Consider the following 18320-nt stretch of genomic DNA (forward strand, 5'->3'; position numbering starts at 1 on the left):
GGCACATAACAAAACATTAAAAAAAAACATTCCGATAATAGCAGAAAGAGCAATGAAGATAAATGATTCAATCGACTATTTTTCATAACAAAGTGGAAACACATACGTCAACATTGCATAGATTTTCAGAAGTAAGAGTTGCTATAATCATTTCAGAGCGGATGCAGAAAAATAAAACGCGAAGTAACAAGCCATAATAATCACTTACGCCCACATCATTCTGAGCAACATTAATAGCCCTACACGCTATCTGCTTTTATCTCCTCCACAATTTTCAAAACTCTGCTTGATAAAGTGCTTTTTCATTTTCGTATAAAGGGCACACTTAATAGATTATTTTCATTTATTATCCTTTATATATGAGCTTGGCTGCGTTTATAATGTTTATTTGTCATGTTTTGTTTCTTATTGTGACTATGGCAAAGCACATCAGTGAGCAAACAAAATCTAAAAGTACGGGAAAACAATCCTCCCAGAAAAAACAACTTAGATTAACTCGGCATCTGAGAAAGCATTTTTTGCAAGTGATAAAACAATTGCCATAATAATACTGCAATGTTACTATTTATGTATTATTTACATTTGCATTGATCTGTAAATTCAGATTTTAAAAAGTAATATTTGTAGTTATTATTACTATTATATTCATACTATTACATAAAATCTGTATTAAATCTGCAGCAAATAATTATCCGTAATTTACCTGAATATAAGAAACAATATACTTACAACGCTATATCATACCTCTTAAGACTCTGCGTTAAATCTAATTCCTAAGAAATAAATACTGTAAATATATTTTAGGTTAGATCAATACTCAAGTTCAAAACTTGTTGGTCTCCAAACAACAAACAAACAAACAAACAAACAAACAAACAAAAAATTGTAAATTCTTCAAGAATGTGATTTTGAAAAGAGAATTTGTTGGCCAACAAAAACATGCACTGAAAAAAAAGTAAGCCAAACTTGTGCAGTTTGGTTTACATATATAAGCAATTATACCTAAAAGGTGACAGTTGATTGTCACTTTTTGTCAAATTAGGCTTTAAGAGCAAACACACATCATAAAACAATACATTTGTCTCACGGCTCGCTTACATGGTGTTAACTCAATGTACAGTTATGTTTTTTTTAGATTTGGATTACATAGCATTACATGAAAACTGTATCAGATTGACTATTTATTTTCAACTTGCCGTAGATTTCTAATAAACTTCCATCTGTTCGTTTTTGTTCGGGTTTTATCCTCTGCGCAATTTCTAGTCCCCTTTTCCCCCCTGTGCAGCTTCACAGTTGGCCAACCTATTTTTTTCTGTCTCCATCCCAGACTTTTTTTTCTTTTCTTTTTTTTTTTTTTTTCTTGCAGGCTAATATTCAGGCCGGCGCTGCAATTTCAGAATCTGCCCTTGTATATGGCGGACGAAAATTTCCACAGGAGGAACCGCAACACTAAGCCCCTGTGCACAGCACAGACGGAACGGCTCGACGAAGCCGTCAAACCCCTCGAATTCATTACTCAAATACGCCATCACGCTTTACTAAAATGTAACGTAGCGGGTCGCAAGAAAGGGAAAAACCGCTATGGTGAAATTTTTATCATTTGGAATTTCTCATAACTAATTCAGAAATTTTTTTTTGAGGAAGCAGTTTTTGTGCCGTCACCTCTGGTCGGGGAGGGAGGATTTTCTGGAGCAGTAGCCTGTTTCGCATGAGCTGCATTGCATTTAGAGGTATGTCAAACCACTGTTTTCGTTTTTTTTTCAGATTTAAAAAATCTTAAATTTCAGAAATTTTTGTTGCGGATATCAAGTTTTACCCCCCTCTTTTTACACGACAAACGAGCACAGGCAGCCTCTTTGCACTACTGTTCGCCTCTACAACCAGGTAAATGGCTTTTTAGCAATTTGAATAATCTGTTGATGTTATTTTTTTGGAGGGGTAAAATTTTTAGTAATGAAGTTGCAGTGAAACTGCCGCCGTGTCGTTTGTGCAGCTAGTTTGCGCACACGTCCGCCCAGGTAAAAACGCCGTTATTACGATGGAGCAAGCCGGACCAGGCGAGAGTGGCAACATGAAGGACGATGAGGGGAGGAACAATCTGAAACACAAAAACCTCCTGCAGCCATGTTTTGTGAATTTTCCTGCAAATTTGAGCAGAGCTCTAGAGTTGCCTTTCTTGCCGTCAAACAACACTACTGCTATCACCGCTGTGTGTTTTGATGTCTCATCGTTTGTCGTGGATAAATGAGAAGAAGACGAAAGCGTCCTGATTTAAAAAAAAAAAAAAACAGTTTCGAAATGTGTTTTTAAAGAAATATAGGGTTTAAAAATCAATGCGCCAGTGGCGCCACCTGTAGGCAGTCATTTTTTAGAAAATTAGAAAATGTAACGAGACTGGTTGTGCGACTTATTAATAATAATCAATTTTACATTTCATTATTATCATTATTATTATGAAATAATATTATTATTGTGGAATAATATTATTATAATGTTTTGTAATGCTCTCATTTTTTGTGTGAAAAAAAAAATAAATTAGCCCTTTCAGTTATTTTCATATGAATTTCCTAATCCTGAAAGCTTCCTAATCTTTCAGATCTTTGGCTTCTACAAGTAGAAAACCATAACTACTTGCTCAGTTATAAGTCTGTAATATTTGCATTTCATGCCAATGGAATTTATTTGCAAAGATTGAAGCTGTGTAGACAGGGGAAAAATGTATCTGAAGTGAACTTTATAGCACTGGAAGAAGAAAGGAACATGTCAGCATAATTTGAGGGCAGGAAAAACAATCACAACCAGTGCCTGTACTGTTTATATTAATCCTGCAGACGCCAAACAGTTTTCCCATCTTGCACGGCTTGCTTTTTATTTTAATGTGAGGGGGGAAACTGCAAGAGGCCATTTTTTTTTCTGTGGGTGATTTTAATGCTGACCTTCAAAAATCTTTATTCATTCAGTTCCGAGAGCTTGTGGAGAAAAATGTATGGTCGGTATGCAAAATCTGAGTGTAAATTCTGACCTTTGCTTTAAAAGTCTAATCAAAATGCGAGAGTTCTTGTTTGACTGTGGAACTGCAAAGAGGCAACCACTGTCATTCATGAGTTCAATAGAGTTAGTGATAAGAATGTTTATGTGACGTATGCTTATAAAAACAAGTAGTAGGTCATTAAACTCTTGAGAATAAAACCAAGTAAACTTTGGCGAATTAAAGTTTAGATGCATAAGAGAAAAACAAGAGTTTTGATAATTAGTAAACTATCTGTATTATATCAGTTGGGCTAGCTTAACTCTAAGGCATATGAATCTACACAGAAGTTTTTTTATAATACAATTGGGAGGATGGTGTACTATTACAGCGATTCCTAAAGTTGAGTTCAGTACTTCATTGGGTGTTGCAAGTGTGGAGTCTTTGGGTGCTCTTTAGCAATTAATGTAAATAGCGAAAATGATTGCAATGGCAAAATGATCAAACAATATCTAACAAGCAAAAAAAAAAAGTAAGGAAAATATGTTGGTAGTTGTTGTTGCTTGTACTGTCATCGTACCTCTTTTTAATTCCCTTACCAGTAATGAGTGCATGACACAAATATACCACCATGTCATCTACAATATCGCAAAGGACTTTTTTGAATGCAGTAATTGTCGGCTAAAACATTTTAAGTTTGAGGAACTTGATTTTTTTTTTTTTACATTAATTTAAAATTAGGTAGTGTGACAACAGCAGATGCTCACACCAGATGCAAGTTGCATTGCCCAGTAAGCTAAGGGTCACAGAGTGATTGAAGCACCAATGAGATAAAATTAGATGGATGAAAAAGGCGTATATTGTAACTGATATAGTCATCGCAGCTTTTATCACTCGTAATATTTTCTTGTATTGTGCTGTGCTAGTCTCTTCCGCTGTTATTTGTGGCATCACAATCATTTGCAGAGAATAATCCAATGCTTTTTCTATAGGTAAAAGTATAGAACGGTGCTGGACAGTTACTGTATTTTACCAAAAAGAACCAGACAGCTGTTAGTGAGACCCAATCATTTCCTGAAAACACTAGTAGAAAAGATGTCTTCTTCAAACTAAATGCAGCATATTCAGATTCATGTAAAAGTTTTATGCACGTTTGAGTGAGAATTTTCAAGCGCGCTTGTTGAGAAGATCTAAAGGTGCTTTTCCACTGGGAAATTGCGCACTAACCAGTTAATGTCTGGTTTGGTTCTATCCCAGGTAGTGAGCTTTTCCATTATACGGCCTGTTCCTCACTACAGTGGGCGGGCCATGAGCGGCAGCAGCTGTGGTTAGGTCTTTGCTGATGTTTACGACAACACTCATCAATGGAGAAGGTTGTGGTTCTGATGGACTCAAATAAACCTAGATATTTAATTTTGTCTTAGAGAAGTTTATTGCTGATGATGCAGATTATTTTGCAATACAAATATATGTATATTCTGGCACTTTATTTTATGTTTTGAAATTTTCTACCTTTTGGATTTAGGTAAAGATGTAAACCAATAGCCACACATGAAAAAAAAAAAAAAATCCAAAAAAAAAAAAAAATTCACATCACACCAAGTTGATATTATGTTGTTTCGGTGTTTCACACCATCGGCGCAAAACTACAGCTGACCACAGCTTCAGCGTTTGTCTTTTCTTTATTGCTGCCCGTTCTTCAGATAGACAAGCTGCTAGCAGGTTTGCTAAATCACTGTCGTACCTCTCCAAAACTTAAAGCATGTGTTCCTAGCGCTGCTCTTGTTTAAACTCATATTTACGCTTCTCCGTACTGAGCAGTTCTCTGACAACAGACCGCATGTCCGCGGTGCATAGCTAAACTATAGTTTTGAGTTTGCCGTGCGAGCCAGTCAACGGATGCAGCCAATCAGACTGCTTCAACGCAGTTCTCGGCTAGTACTACCCCTGAAGCAGGTGTGAAAATCTTAAAACAGACACGCAGAGCTCGACCAGATCTGCTAATGGAAAATTAGGAAAATTAATCTGGCGGATCGGGACCGAACCGGTTGGAGGAGGTCTAGTGGAAAAGCGCCTTATTGGACCTAATGTGGTTTAGAAACAATATAAAATTAAAGTCAGTTTAGAATATTGGTGGGCAATCCCAGTCCTCAAGGGCTGGTGTTCTGCAACTCTTACAGGTCTTCTCCCTGGTCCAACACATTTCAGTCAAATAGCTGAATTACCTCCTCAGTGCAGTAATGTTCTCCAGAGTCCTGCTGAGATCTGGGGTCTATATGGATGTTTACAGAATGCGAAAAAACAACAACACAATTTTTTTTTTGTAAAGATCTGCACATGAAGGACTTCTTTTGTAAGTTCTGCCTTTTTAAAATGGAAATCTTAACATTCTTCACTTAAAAATGCACCTTTAAGTTGAAAGGTAAACAGCATTCCTGCTTGTTGATACTTATATGAGGAAAAGCCAAGCTTAGACTGGGATCAGTGAAGTCACTAGATGAAGAGGTAAAACTTCTCTTTGGTCTCTGAGAAACACAAGATGGTGGAAGATTAAATCACTGGCCTCAGGGTAGAGGTTTTGAAACATAGTTGCTGCTCACATTGTCATAAAGTTGGTGCAGATGGATCAGGTATCCGTTTCAGGAAAACAACAACAACAACAAAAAGAGTTTGTGTTTTTCTTTTTTGCAAATGCATGATTCCAGATTTATTCTTAAATATGTGGGGGGGAAAAATAACATGCATACTGTTAAGCCGAATGTTCTGTTTATTTCCATAGTGGCATGTTGGAAATGTCTGAAAAATGGCTTGAGTTAAATTAGTCTCAGGGGGATAGGTTTTTAAGGGCGGGGAGTGCTGCATTAAAAAATTCTGTACATTCCGCACATTTTTTTTTCTTCCTTTGTAAAAATGAACCTTATTGCTTTCATGAATAATGCATATGGATGTTCAGTTGCTGCAGCAATGAAAATTAGGCCTGTTTACGTGCTGTGGATATATACACACAAGCTTTTTTTTTTTTTTTTTTTTCTCCGCCCTTTTTAGGGGGAGAGCAGAGCCTGAGTAGCTTTTCTGAAAATACAAATTTTCACCAAAGCAAATCTCATTTCTTTGAGTGAAAAGAGGAGGGGGGTGGGGGGGAAACTCCCGCGGGTTTAATGAATCCATAAATCACAATAGTGCCAGGTTTGCTGCGACTGCGTCAGCGTGCAGTGTAATTTTGATTTTCATCAAAAATTTAATCTGCCAGCCTACAAGGGTTTAGCAGCAGTCCGGATGCAGCCCTGAATTTCTAATTTTAGGGGCCTGATCTTTCAGGATTTATTTTTGTATAATTCAACACTGCTTTTCAATATCTCTTGTTATTAAATTTTAATTCGTGGCATTAACATATAGATTGAAAAGGTTTTTATGGGTTTTTTTGAGTGTATGCTGATGGAATTTTACTAGACGACACAGTTTCTTTTTCCAGAACATCCCATGTGTGTATATGTATGTGTGAAAGCGAGAGACAGCGGTGGCGGAGTTTATCCATTTCTTTGCATTATTGCTTTTTGAAATCGTTGGTCATACACCGTCTCGGAATATATTTACTACAGAGGACAGAGAACTTTGCATTTGATTAAAGAAATGGAAAATGCAGGCATTAGTGTGAAGCAGGTTTTGGTGAAGTCCAGCTCCTAGTCACTCACTCTGCTCTGGATAATATAAACATGCAGTCAAAGCAGTGATTGAAGTGACCCCCCCTCCCCCTCTGCCACCCCTCCCTCCTCTCTCCTTTTTCCCCTGTTTTTGCTGATTCCTATTTTAATCCCTCCAGTGGAAACATTTTTATGAGCGTTAAGCAAATTTGTATTTTATATTTGGAATCTTTTTTTTTTTTTTTTCCAGCCTGTTAAACATGCAGAGCTTTGGGACTTTAGGTCAAGCCATGCAATTTTGTAAAAATGAGAAAACCTCAGCAATTTAAAAACACAGTGATTGATTAACAGAATTATTGTGCAGAAACTCGCTTAGTATTGCCCAAATATAGGCTGAGTATTTTAAGTACCTCTGGTAAGCACTGCATTTGAAGCAGAGTCCTGTCCTAGAGATGTTTTTCATACGCGTAACCTCATTATGTTGTAGCCCAAGATAAATTTGCCACATGATATTAATACCGAAGTAAACATGCACACAGGTATGTGAAAATGAGGTTTTGCAAATCTGAATGTAATGACATAACTACACTCAGATGTCTATGTCGACATTGATTTTGTCTTTTGTTTTTAAAATGCATGCTGAACAACATGAACATTTTCACATTTTGTCACATTGCATCCATGAACTCCAACATGTATTGTTAGGATTTTATAGGACAGACCAACACGAAGTACTGTGTTGAGAAATGAAAGACAAGAATATATTGATTTCAAACTTGCTGACGAATAAAAATCTTAAAAGTGTGGCATGAATTCGTATTTATCCCAGGTGAGGTATGAGTATGAGGTATGAGTCTGAGTATGCTTCCTTCACCGCCAGCAGCAGCAGTGTTTAGTTGAATTCTTGCTTTTACTCCGGAGATTTACTCTAGCATACCTACATGTTTAGATCTAAACATGTTACTTTGTAAATGTAGATTTGCAAAACCAAAAATCAGATCTTTCATCTTCACAATTTTGAGTTTTTGTATGCCGGTTTATAACCTATTACGATATACAGGAAGAGACATGAAGGCGATGTGCATCTGGTTTAGATTTTCTCTTGCCATCCTGCTGTAGGCTACGGTATACAGGACTGTAAGAAAACATAGGCCAGATGGCAAATTTTTGCATTTTGGCTTTAATTAGAGGAAAACAAGCCACATCCAACATTTTATACACTAATTTAGAGCCTGCATTAAAAATGGTACTCAAAAAAGGTTGCATGGGTGAGAAGGGGAGTGAACGTTTTCGGAAAGGAAAGCGTCCTTGCCATTATTTATCCTGATTTCAAGTGACAAAAGAGAGATAAAAAAATATATATCCTTATTATTTAGCCCCAGGAAAATGTGTTGCACAGTTCCTCCCACAGGTCATATTCATTAAGAGAACAAATCAAAAACCTTTTCAGTATTGATAAGTGAATGTTTGCTCAGTTTTAGGCTTTTTAAGGAAAAAAATTCTGCTATCAGACTTTTTGAATTTTATGATCAAAATTATTTGATGTAATTTAGCATACCACGTTTAAAATCCAGGCACTTTTATAATTTATAGCTATGTTCCTCCAGGAGTTCTGGGTATGTTTATTGATCATCATGGTTAGAGATCTTGCGCCGCACATCATTGCACTTGGACAGAACAAATAAATGCAGGATTTTAAAAGAAAATTAAATGCTTTGTTTGTTTGATTTTTCTTAACCTTAAAAAGTACTCATAAATAACTACGAGCACTGGAAAAAAATAATTAAGATTTTTTGCACAACCCCTACACGGAGTTTGTCAGACATTCCTTTCAACATTCTCAATAACCATAAAATGTATTAAACACAAAGAGTTCTGTGGCTGCAGTAAAGGGTAATGATATATGGCAACATAATATTTATGTAGCAACATGTGTGCACTATTTTACTGTTTCAATGGGTTAAATAGAACATTCTAAGTACTTTCCTACCTATAAGCCATTCTGTACCTTAGAGTTAACCAATTTATGTGGAGAGCTTTGAAATGATTAATGACAAGAGTGACCAGAAAGAAAAAAATAGTACCGGTGGTCAATCTGTTTTCAATTTAATTAGGAAGTTTCTTTGGTCTTTGCCTTTTTGTTCTTTAATGAACAATTTTGCCTTTCTGGGCCCCAAACAGTAATTTAAATGAAACCATCTGAGAAGGAATGTGGCACTGGGTTAACTGGGATGCTTTTTGTTCAAGTACAAAAAGCACAACATTTTGCTTTGTGTTGTTGATATATTTAGATAGATTTTTTTTTTTCAGTCCTAATTTTTTTTAGTGGTCATAAGCAATAGTTATCTGCAATATCTTATGGTCCGTTGGATCTTGTCTGCTTCTTTAGCTTTGTGTTTGTACTTGACCTTAAATCATTCAAGCATTACCAAAACATAACTCAAAGGATTGCCCATTATTGTGTCTACTAATGCCAGAATGAAAAACTTTAAAAACTCTGTAGCTGCATCAGTGAGGAAGGTTGGACATTTTATTAAATCAAATAGCTAGACCAGTTGCTCTCAACAGACAGTCATGGTTTGGGGAGACAGTTGAGCAGCAGAGGCCCTTTAAAGGGAGGAAGAACAGCTTTGGGGGTCTTAAAATTTTAAATTTGGATATAAAACAGGTTTTATATCCAGGAAATAGAGTAACTTTATAGTGATTGTATTTCCAGGAAAGCCTGAGAACCTGATCCAGAAGTCTTTTCAGTTCAAAGGCAGAATCAGAAATTTATTTAAGCTAAATTTAGAAAAGTAACCCATAGAGAAAAGCTTTGCTTCTTACCTTAATTTAATACTTTCTTGTGCCTTGGTTGGTTTGTTGTTTATCTCAGCACATGTTATAAATGAAGCATAAACATTTCTACAGATATACATACCTTTAAATGAGGAATGTGGTATTTGCTGATTTTAGTGGTTTTCCTCATTTTGCATTCAGAATCTATGTGTATGTCATTCATAAAACTTGCTCACTTTGTTGTGGATATCCACTCATTTTTCTTTTTGTTCATTTGTGACATTTAGCATGTTAACCTTTTTTTAGCTATAGTGCAAAACCTCATGTCTCTGTTTTTTGTCATTTTTGTTTTACTGATTGAATCACCTACCCTGGCAATAATTCACATCTGTGTGCTGTCCTGTTAGTATTTTCAAAAAAGTTTAGTTTTCAGAAACGTTTTACTATTTTTAAATAGTAAATAAGTTCCCAGTGATATTCAGCATTAATGGCCAAACAGTTTTGCTGCAACTGTGATTCTTTCTCCACTTTAAATTTAGGAGGAGTTTTATGTGCAAACAAGATGATTCTATATTTTTAGCCAAAATGTAGCCTGATTCCAGGCCAAATAACACAACAGTTTATGCATAAGGTTCTAGTTTCATACCTTTGAAGTCTAAAGATATTTTTTAAAAGTCTGTTTTCTTTTGATGAAATTGTAAACTCAGATTAATATCCATGTCTTTATAGTACAGTCAGTGCTCTTTTCCTCTACAGCTCTTTAGATATTTTGAATGAATCATTCAATTGGGGGCTAATAAAGGCCTCATTCTCTTTTGCCTTTGAAGGACATAGTTTACTTGAGTTCAGCTTTGCTGACTTACTCATACTGCTTTAAGATGAAACTAGATTTTGCTTTGAAGTATTTTCATAAGCATGCTATGATCCCTGCCTCAGCAATATTTAATTCCTGAGTTTTGCCTGGACTCCCTTTCACTGGTTTGATTTGACCACGATCTGAACAGTCCTTGGTTTTGCTCATCAAATCTGTTTTTACTTTTAAAAACAACAAAAGAAAAAATGTTATAGAAGTGGAATTTTGAAGAAAGAGATTAACTTGAATAAAGCTGTAAATTAAAATGCTGAAAAAGTGAAGCGCTGTAAATACTTTCCGGGCGCACTGTAATCCCGACTAAATGGAAAACAGCTACATATGAGGTATACATCAGTGGAAACTGAAGGATCTCAAAGTGGAACACCATCTTAAGAAAACACTTTTCCACATGACTGAGTGGGAGAATGTTGAACTAATGTTTTAATGTATTATGTCACCAAGACGTAAAATCTGGCGCCACTCTGTAAATGATAAAAGTGCAGCTCATTTTGCAGTTGACCCAGAAGACTTTTGAGAGGTCTGCCCACGCGTTGTTTCAGATTGGATTTAAATGTTTTTTGCAGTGCTGAAATGCACAGAGGAACTTTTGTGGCTTGTATTGCTGTTGGGTTGTCTTCTGTTGAAAATCAACTATCACTGTTAAATCATCGTATTACGTAATTACAAATAAATTGAGCTTACTTAAGTAACTCAATTTATTTGTAAAATGTATGTAGGCCAATGCTTTCAAGCCTTCACATACTTGAAAACATCAAGTATAATACGTGGCAAGGGCAAAATTCATTATGAATATTTTTCACTTGCAGTTAGCAAAAGGGCAACGCTTAAGGCCCTGTACACATTAACAGGGCCTTAAGTATATTTTGTAAACAATTAAGAAAAAAAGTGCATCCACAGAACAGGCTGCGGCACCCAGAAGATGCTGTAGTCGGTATGCCAAGCCATTTGGTGGCGCTGTAACACGACCAAAAATAGCACCAAACAGCATCATGTTTTGCACAAGTTGGATAGAGAGAGATGGAGTGTTGACATCATCGTTTAAAAAAATACGTGACTTAAGAAAAGACGTGACTAGGGTGGCCACGTGGAAACATGAAACTGGCGTTTTGGAATTTATTCACGTTCAGACAATGATCATTTCAAAAATGATACTTTCTGGTCTGCCGAGAAACCAAATCAATGCGGATGCAAAGCCTAAACGACAAAAAAACGTCTGCAGACACACCTAAAATGTCTCTGTGTGGATGGGGCCTAAAATTACAATGTTACGTGTGAAAAGCGAGTTAAATACCTGCTTAAATATTATTTTCAAATAAACAAATTACTCTTGCAACAAGTTTGGTTTGACAATGAATAACTATTAACTATGAATAACTATTTATTTATTTATTTTTTTATTGTTATGTTGTGTTTTAATGTACAGCACTTTGTATCAGCTGTGGTTGTTTTAAAGTGCTTTATAAATACAGTTGGTATGGTATTAATAAGAAACAAGGGTAATTACTAATAAGGTTGTTGACAGAACTGGGCAATTAATCAATTAATCAAATTTGCTGTTCATAAAGATAAAATTTAGGAAAATCAGGATTGTTTTTCACCAAAGCAGTCTTTCGGCTCCCATAACTTAGAGTGAGCTCAGCCCACCCAGTGCCTGCCATCTTGTTTTTACAAGCATGTTTTACAGCTTGTGTTTAGTTAGACTTTGAATTCAGGTCAACTCCCAGAAGGGATGATTAAGGTTTTTCTAACATTTGTAATTTCTTTTTAGAACAGAAAGGAAGTTGATTCAAATCGTAAATCGGATTGGGTATGAGATTTTATTTTTAAGTCATCTTGTCAACTGTTTTATTATTATTATTATTATTTTTACTAATACCTGCCTATTGAGGCTTAGCATTATAGAACAAAAGATGAAGCAGTGAATCATTCACTGTTGTTTAATGTTAAACCAACATGACTTTCAAGGTGCAATTTCCAGATTAGTGTGTATGTACATGTAAATCAGTATATACAGGACAACATAAGGTGGTGCAAATCTTAGAGGAACTTAAACTTCATTTCCTCAGGTTCATTTGAAACTGTTTATGCTTGTGTAGTTTTTACGACTTCTTTTCTGGCCGTGACTTTAGGATGAAGCTGCATTAATTGTTGTGAAGCGACACCTGGTGTTTCAGAAAGAATATCTAGGAGCTTTTAGGTAACACAATTATAAGAAAAACAGTTGTGTTGAAATCAAAATTCACTTGAACGATAATGAGTGGGATGGCTTCGTTTTTTTCCACTGTGAACCTTGCACTTCATTTTGTTTTAACTTGTGACATTTTGTTGAATTAGGGGGTTTTGAAAGTCCTCTTATAGTGTTTTTGGGGGGAGAAAAAGCACGTCCAACCATCAGAGCAGTGCCGACTCGCAACATGCCACAAGTATCGTCAATTATTTTCTGTACAGTGAAGCATACCAGAATATGGAAAATATTAATGTTAGTTGTAACTTTAAAACGCTCAATGACAAGAAAACGGCAGAATTTAGTGGAAAGTGCAGGGGGGAAAAATCCAGTTGAAAACATGTTTCTTCAAACTAAAGGTCATCATAAAAACATCCTCATTTTGTTTTTTAGTGATTTATTCATGCATGAATAAAGTTATTCCTCAATCTGTTTATATGCACCATGAACTTCTCACATTTGTATCTTAATTTCTGTAGCTCCAGTACACAAGCCCAGCATGCTAAATATTTAATAAACTAACAATAGACTCTAAATAAATAATCATAGATGATTGGTTATTGCTTTGGTCTGAGCAAAGCAACCTCTCAGATCACTGAATTTTCCTGTAGGTATTCTACAGAGGTGTTAATAAAGAGAAATGTTCTGTACTTTAAAAAGTTTGCCCAAAAAGCTCTATTTTAAAGAGAGGGTTTTTTCTGGGGGTTTTTCTAAATGTTGTTAGCTATGCTGAGCTTATTGTTCTCATCGCCTCTATGGTAATCATTAGCTGTTCTGCATGAATAAAGAAGGGCCAGATAGCTCTGCAGGTTTTTCGCCTCATCTATGTGGTTTACTGTGAGTGCACAGAGAAAAATACACCCATCCTTTAGATTAAAACACGTACATGCATCTCGTTTGAGGATTTGACTTGCATTACTTATGTTGACCATTTTCATTCCAGTGAATATTTACATTCATGTCAACCTGTTGTAGTCTGTTGGAATATGATAGTGGTAGGATAATTTTGGTTGCAGCTTCTTATATTTCATTTTGTTTTTTTTGGTTTCCAGTGTTATTCTTTTACTTCAGAGTCTCAGTTTTCTGATCTTAAACAGCCGTTCCCCCAACAGTTCATTTACCTACCAGGGGTAGCATCCAGACCGATGTGTAAAACCGGACTGACGTTAGGACTGGGGAGGAGGTTGGTCGTGTGGTGTTTGTTTGTTATGACAGTGACAATCACTCAGCGCAGGATTGTACAGAGTTTAACTGAAGCAGAGAATAAGTGGTGATGTCAGCGGGTGGTAATTTTTTTTTTTTCTAAAATACCGAAGTGTAGTGACATATGTGATATCGCTATCATCCATAACAGCAATATCTATGTCAGATTCTAGCCCAAATATTCATATTGGTGTATCCGTAGTCCACACCATGCTGTTTCCAGTCTATTCCTAATAAGTTCTGGTAATAAAAATCCTCCTTTTTTCCCTATGTTCCTGCTGTCTTCATCTCTACATTGCAACAACACCTAAACATTAAAGGGGTGTTGTCTCTTTTTTTTTCCATCTCAGCCACCCCTTTGTACTACTGTGAAATATGTGAAATTAGAAATGAAAATAAAGTGCGGGATCTTTGTCTACCAGTAATGAGGGCCAGAATTTTCAATTTTAAAGCCTTCTTGGATCACGTTGTCTTCATGAAGCGTCATATTTTTATTTAGAGATTTTTGGACGGGTACCTGTAAAATCTAGGCCAAGTGAAGAAAAGAAGATTTTACATTTTAATGATCAAGTTTTTTTTTTTTTTAAGCTGACATTAATACGTTACACTCACAATAGTTTATTTAAGTGCAGCTAAATAAACTACATATTTTTCTCAAATTGCTGTACCTGCCCAGAAAAAAGGAAATATACTTTTAATGTTCAGTTACTGTAGCACAAAGGTGAAATATTGTAAAAATTTACAGTAGTGATACCACAAGCTGCCCTTTTTCTGTTTCAGAGATAAATGGCTAGCTGTTTGAACTATAAAAAACTCAAATGATTTTTTTTTCTCAATTCTGAAAAGTTATTTAATATCAAATTTCTTGTCAGACTCAAAAACACCTCACCCTGTTTTGGTGAAGACTTTCAGTAAAAAAAAACAATCAAATTTTATTTTCATTTGATTTCATTTAATCAGTTTGCCTTCTGAAGAAGATAATTAGCAAAAGGCAATCATTGAGCTGCACTGTTCTCAAGTGATGCTTTCATTGTGTTATGCATTTTAAATCTGCTTTCGACTTTGCATTGCTTTAAAACAACTTTTAATTTATGTCCTTTTTCTTTAAATTGTCCAGACCAGAAACAGATGAATTACAGTAGTTGCGAAAGTATTCATATCCATTGAACATTTTCTTATTTTATCACGTTCCATCCACAAAATATAATGGATTATGATTCTGTGAGATAGACTGCATGACATTTACATATGAAGTAGGCTGATTTACTTGAACAACTGCAAATAAAACCTTATGTAGCCAATTGACGTCAGAACTCACCTAATTAGTAGACATAGCTATTTTATGAAGGCCTCATCTGTTTGTTAGAGAACAACAAAGCAACTATTTTTAAATAGATGTTGACAGATGCAGTCATTGCATTCTGACTGGGCTTGAGCTATTTTGGCCAGATGCATAGAAAAATATAATCTGGCAGGGACATACCTTTAAAAGAGTTGCAACAAAAAGATTTTGTACGGAGTATTAACTCGGCTTCTTTAATTTCCAAAAGTTGGGTAGTTTAGGTAGGAATCTGACAGTCTCAACCCTTAGAAAAACACCAAGTTTTAATGTTTCCACCACCTTTTTTTAACTGCATGTGCACATCTACCATTTGATTTAAAAAAAAAAAAAAAAAGAACAATGTTTGGTTTTAGTATTACCCATTTTAGGTCATGTGTCTTATTCAGAGAGAGGTGCTTTTGGGCTTTAAGGAGACTTGTTGCTGTATTGGTGTGCTATTATTAGAAGACAGATTTTCCTTCCTTCCTTCCTTCCTTCCATAACATCATTCATTTTGGCATACTTCTGTTTTGGTTGGTTGCATTTGAGCTCATTCTTTTAACAAGGCCTTTTATAGCCACGTGGTAAGCTGTGTAATTTAGATATTTTTCAAATTGCAGTGATTTGAGCACCACAGGGGTGTAGGATTTAAGCCATTAAAGATGACTTCCAATAACAGCTAAGCAACACTGAACACCACCACAGTAAACATCTCCATCAGTGTCTGGTTTGTGTGTACATGACTACACAATTTTAACTCTCAGTTAAACGGTCTCAACTAGCATGCTGGGGTATCCTAAAGCCTTGAGGATGCCCAGATTGTTTTAGATTAGAATTAGGTATAGCCAAATGCCTTCTTTCTTCACAACTTTTACAAATTATGTTAACAAGATGACTTAAACCTTTACTTTGAGGTAAAGACTGATAGTAGGATATTACAAGATCTAGGCAGCAGTTTATATTTTGAAATTCTGCAAATATTCATATGTAGTAAATTACTCTACAGACTATCAGTTTTTTTTATAACAGTTTCTAAAAGTTTTATTAAAACAGCTTGTATTTTTCAATTAACTAGCTTGTGTGAAAAAAAACAAACAAGGTAATTCAATGTTTTCATCAGATGTTGTTAAAGGCCACATTAGAGATTGCTTCAATAAAGAGAAATGTTTCTGAATGGAAACCAAAAAAAATAATGTTTCATGCTTTCTGTATTTATAAACAAGTTTAAGAATTGATTGATTGGATGCTTTTTTTTCCACATTAAAAATATTAAAAGGCACAATTTCTCATAGCGCAATGTTATAATGCTTGACATCAACAGCACTACTTCGCGTTCCTTGTTTCTAATTGGTTAATTGTAGGTTCCTCTCAAGCACTAATTAGATCCTTTGTTATTTCGAACCACAGTCCTGTTTTTCCATAACAACGTAAAAATGGGTCTCATGTGAAACATTTTTAAAAAAGCAAGCTGCCGATAATCTTTGGTGGCTTGTTCTTAGATAATAGACACAAATGTTCATTTCCATACTCCATTGTATAATGCAAGAATGGGGCAAAGATTGGAGGCCATATAGCTTCAAATTACGTTATTAGGATGTATTTTTATATCGACTCCTGTTTTTACTCCTCTTACAGAAGCACAGACTCAGAGGAGGTGGAGTCATGAGTGCACCGGAGGCACCTAATCCTGGGAAGGAGCAGGCTGAAAGTGGAAATGGGAATGCAGCCACGGATCCCTCCACAGCCACGAGTAGTACGCCACCGACGGTTGCTGTGAAGAAAGAGCCTGGGATCTCAGAGAAGAGCAACGGGAAAGTCGGAGATGCCAACCCTGCTGAGATCTGTGTCGTTATTGGAGGAAAAGATGGAGGATCAAGCGGAGGTGGAACCCGTAGAGCTCAAACCGAGGGTATGTTTGCCCTTGGTACTCCTCCTCCAACGAAGAGCACTGACTCATGCATAGGTGTGTGATTATACTGATATATCATTGCATTTGCTTGAAGTTTAAAAAGTTACATTTATTTTTACATGTCAAATCTAGAGCCAGTTTATGAAAACAGTATTCCTGCAGTGCAAAAATCTACATTCAACTGATTATTCTTGGACTTGTTTCTTAAAAAGATGGACTGTTTGAAGGATTATTGACATCCAGTTGATGCTCTGTTCAGTCATTTTTGAACTGTAATCAAAATGGAGTCATGTTGGGATAGCAGCTAAATGTCAAAGATGGGTATTGCAAAATTTGCTTGAATAACAGGAAAATAAATATTTTTCTACAAGTTTCTTCTAGGGGCGGAAAATATATTTTGTCTTACACATCATTCTTCCACACATCTGCCAAGTTTAAATTATGTTAATGTCCACTATTTTACAATATTGAGATACCATTCAGATGATTCAAAAATCATGTCGGCGTCATGCATGTATACAAGTGAAGCTGTATATAAGGTTGATTCATGATGTAAATTTGGTTAAAGCTCACGGTCTAACACAACAGCATTTACATAAATCATTATTCTGAGTAAACTAGAGCAAATAAAAAATTAATTGGAATCAGCAGCTTTTAAAAACCAGCCTGCGCCGGTTCTTTCCGGCTAGGATTAATAATAAACAGGAATTTAATTATAGATGTTGACACAAACAACAGTTTGTCCAAAATTTTGCAGTACTCCTAAATTCACCTGTTTCATATTCGTATTTCGCAGCTTCGTATCTTCACATAAGTACTGCATTCCCAAAAATATACGCTCGCCCCTCCAAATCATTGAATTCAAGTGTTCAATTTTATACACCTGTGTCTCATCACAGGTGTATAAAATTCAGCACTTAGACTTGCAAGGCTGCTTCTACGACATTTGTGAAATAATGTGTCGCTCTCTGGATCTCATTGAACTTCACCGTTGGACCATAAGATGCCACCTGTACAACTATTTCCTTCATATTAGAGATTCCACAGTCAACTATTTAAAGTGCTACAATCAATCGAAAGTGATTGTGAATGAAAGCAACAAATCCACAAAATTGTAGGCTATGAAAAAACAGAGACCAGAGTCAGGAGATGAGTTGTGAAGTGGGAAGAGGTCAATCACTACACACCTCTGAGCTTCATGTAGTCTCCAAGAGTTTAGTGCATATCAGTGCACAAAGTAAGGTTCTTAAAGACATGGATGAGTGAGTTTAGAGGAGAAGAGCCCTGACCTCAACATGGCAAACACATTTTGGATAAATAAGAGTGGACACTGCTACCCAAGCTCTTACATCCAACATCAGTGTCTTCCCTCACAATGTGCTTCTGGAAGAATAAAAAAAAA

General features: G+C 35.8%; 1 protein-coding gene across 8 annotated transcripts in view; it reads left to right on the plus strand.

The window, feature by feature from the left end:
• The first annotated feature begins 1332 nt into the window (after positions 1 to 1332).
• The window catches only part of znf618 (zinc finger protein 618), a 45228-nt gene continuing 28240 nt past the window's right edge, over positions 1333 to 18320 (plus strand). For 3 of the 8 annotated variants that reach the window (XM_015034979.1, XM_015034976.1, XM_015034980.1), the window contains exons 1-2: positions 1333 to 1730; positions 16645 to 16972. In XM_015034979.1, coding sequence (XP_014890465.1) covers positions 16672 to 16972 — 301 coding nt within the window. In that variant the 5' untranslated portion in view covers positions 1333 to 1730; positions 16645 to 16671. Of the gene's footprint in view, positions 1731 to 1847; positions 1885 to 16644; positions 16973 to 18320 lie in introns of all 8 variants that reach the window. The other 5 variants (XM_015034975.1, XM_015034972.1, XM_015034974.1 and 2 more) reach the window with 5 other exon arrangements.

Source organism: Poecilia latipinna, unplaced genomic scaffold (genome assembly GCF_001443285.1).
Source record: "Poecilia latipinna isolate Pla-1442-1.1 unplaced genomic scaffold, P_latipinna-1.0 Scaffold319, whole genome shotgun sequence".
Taxonomy (NCBI): domain Eukaryota; kingdom Metazoa; phylum Chordata; class Actinopteri; order Cyprinodontiformes; family Poeciliidae; genus Poecilia; species Poecilia latipinna.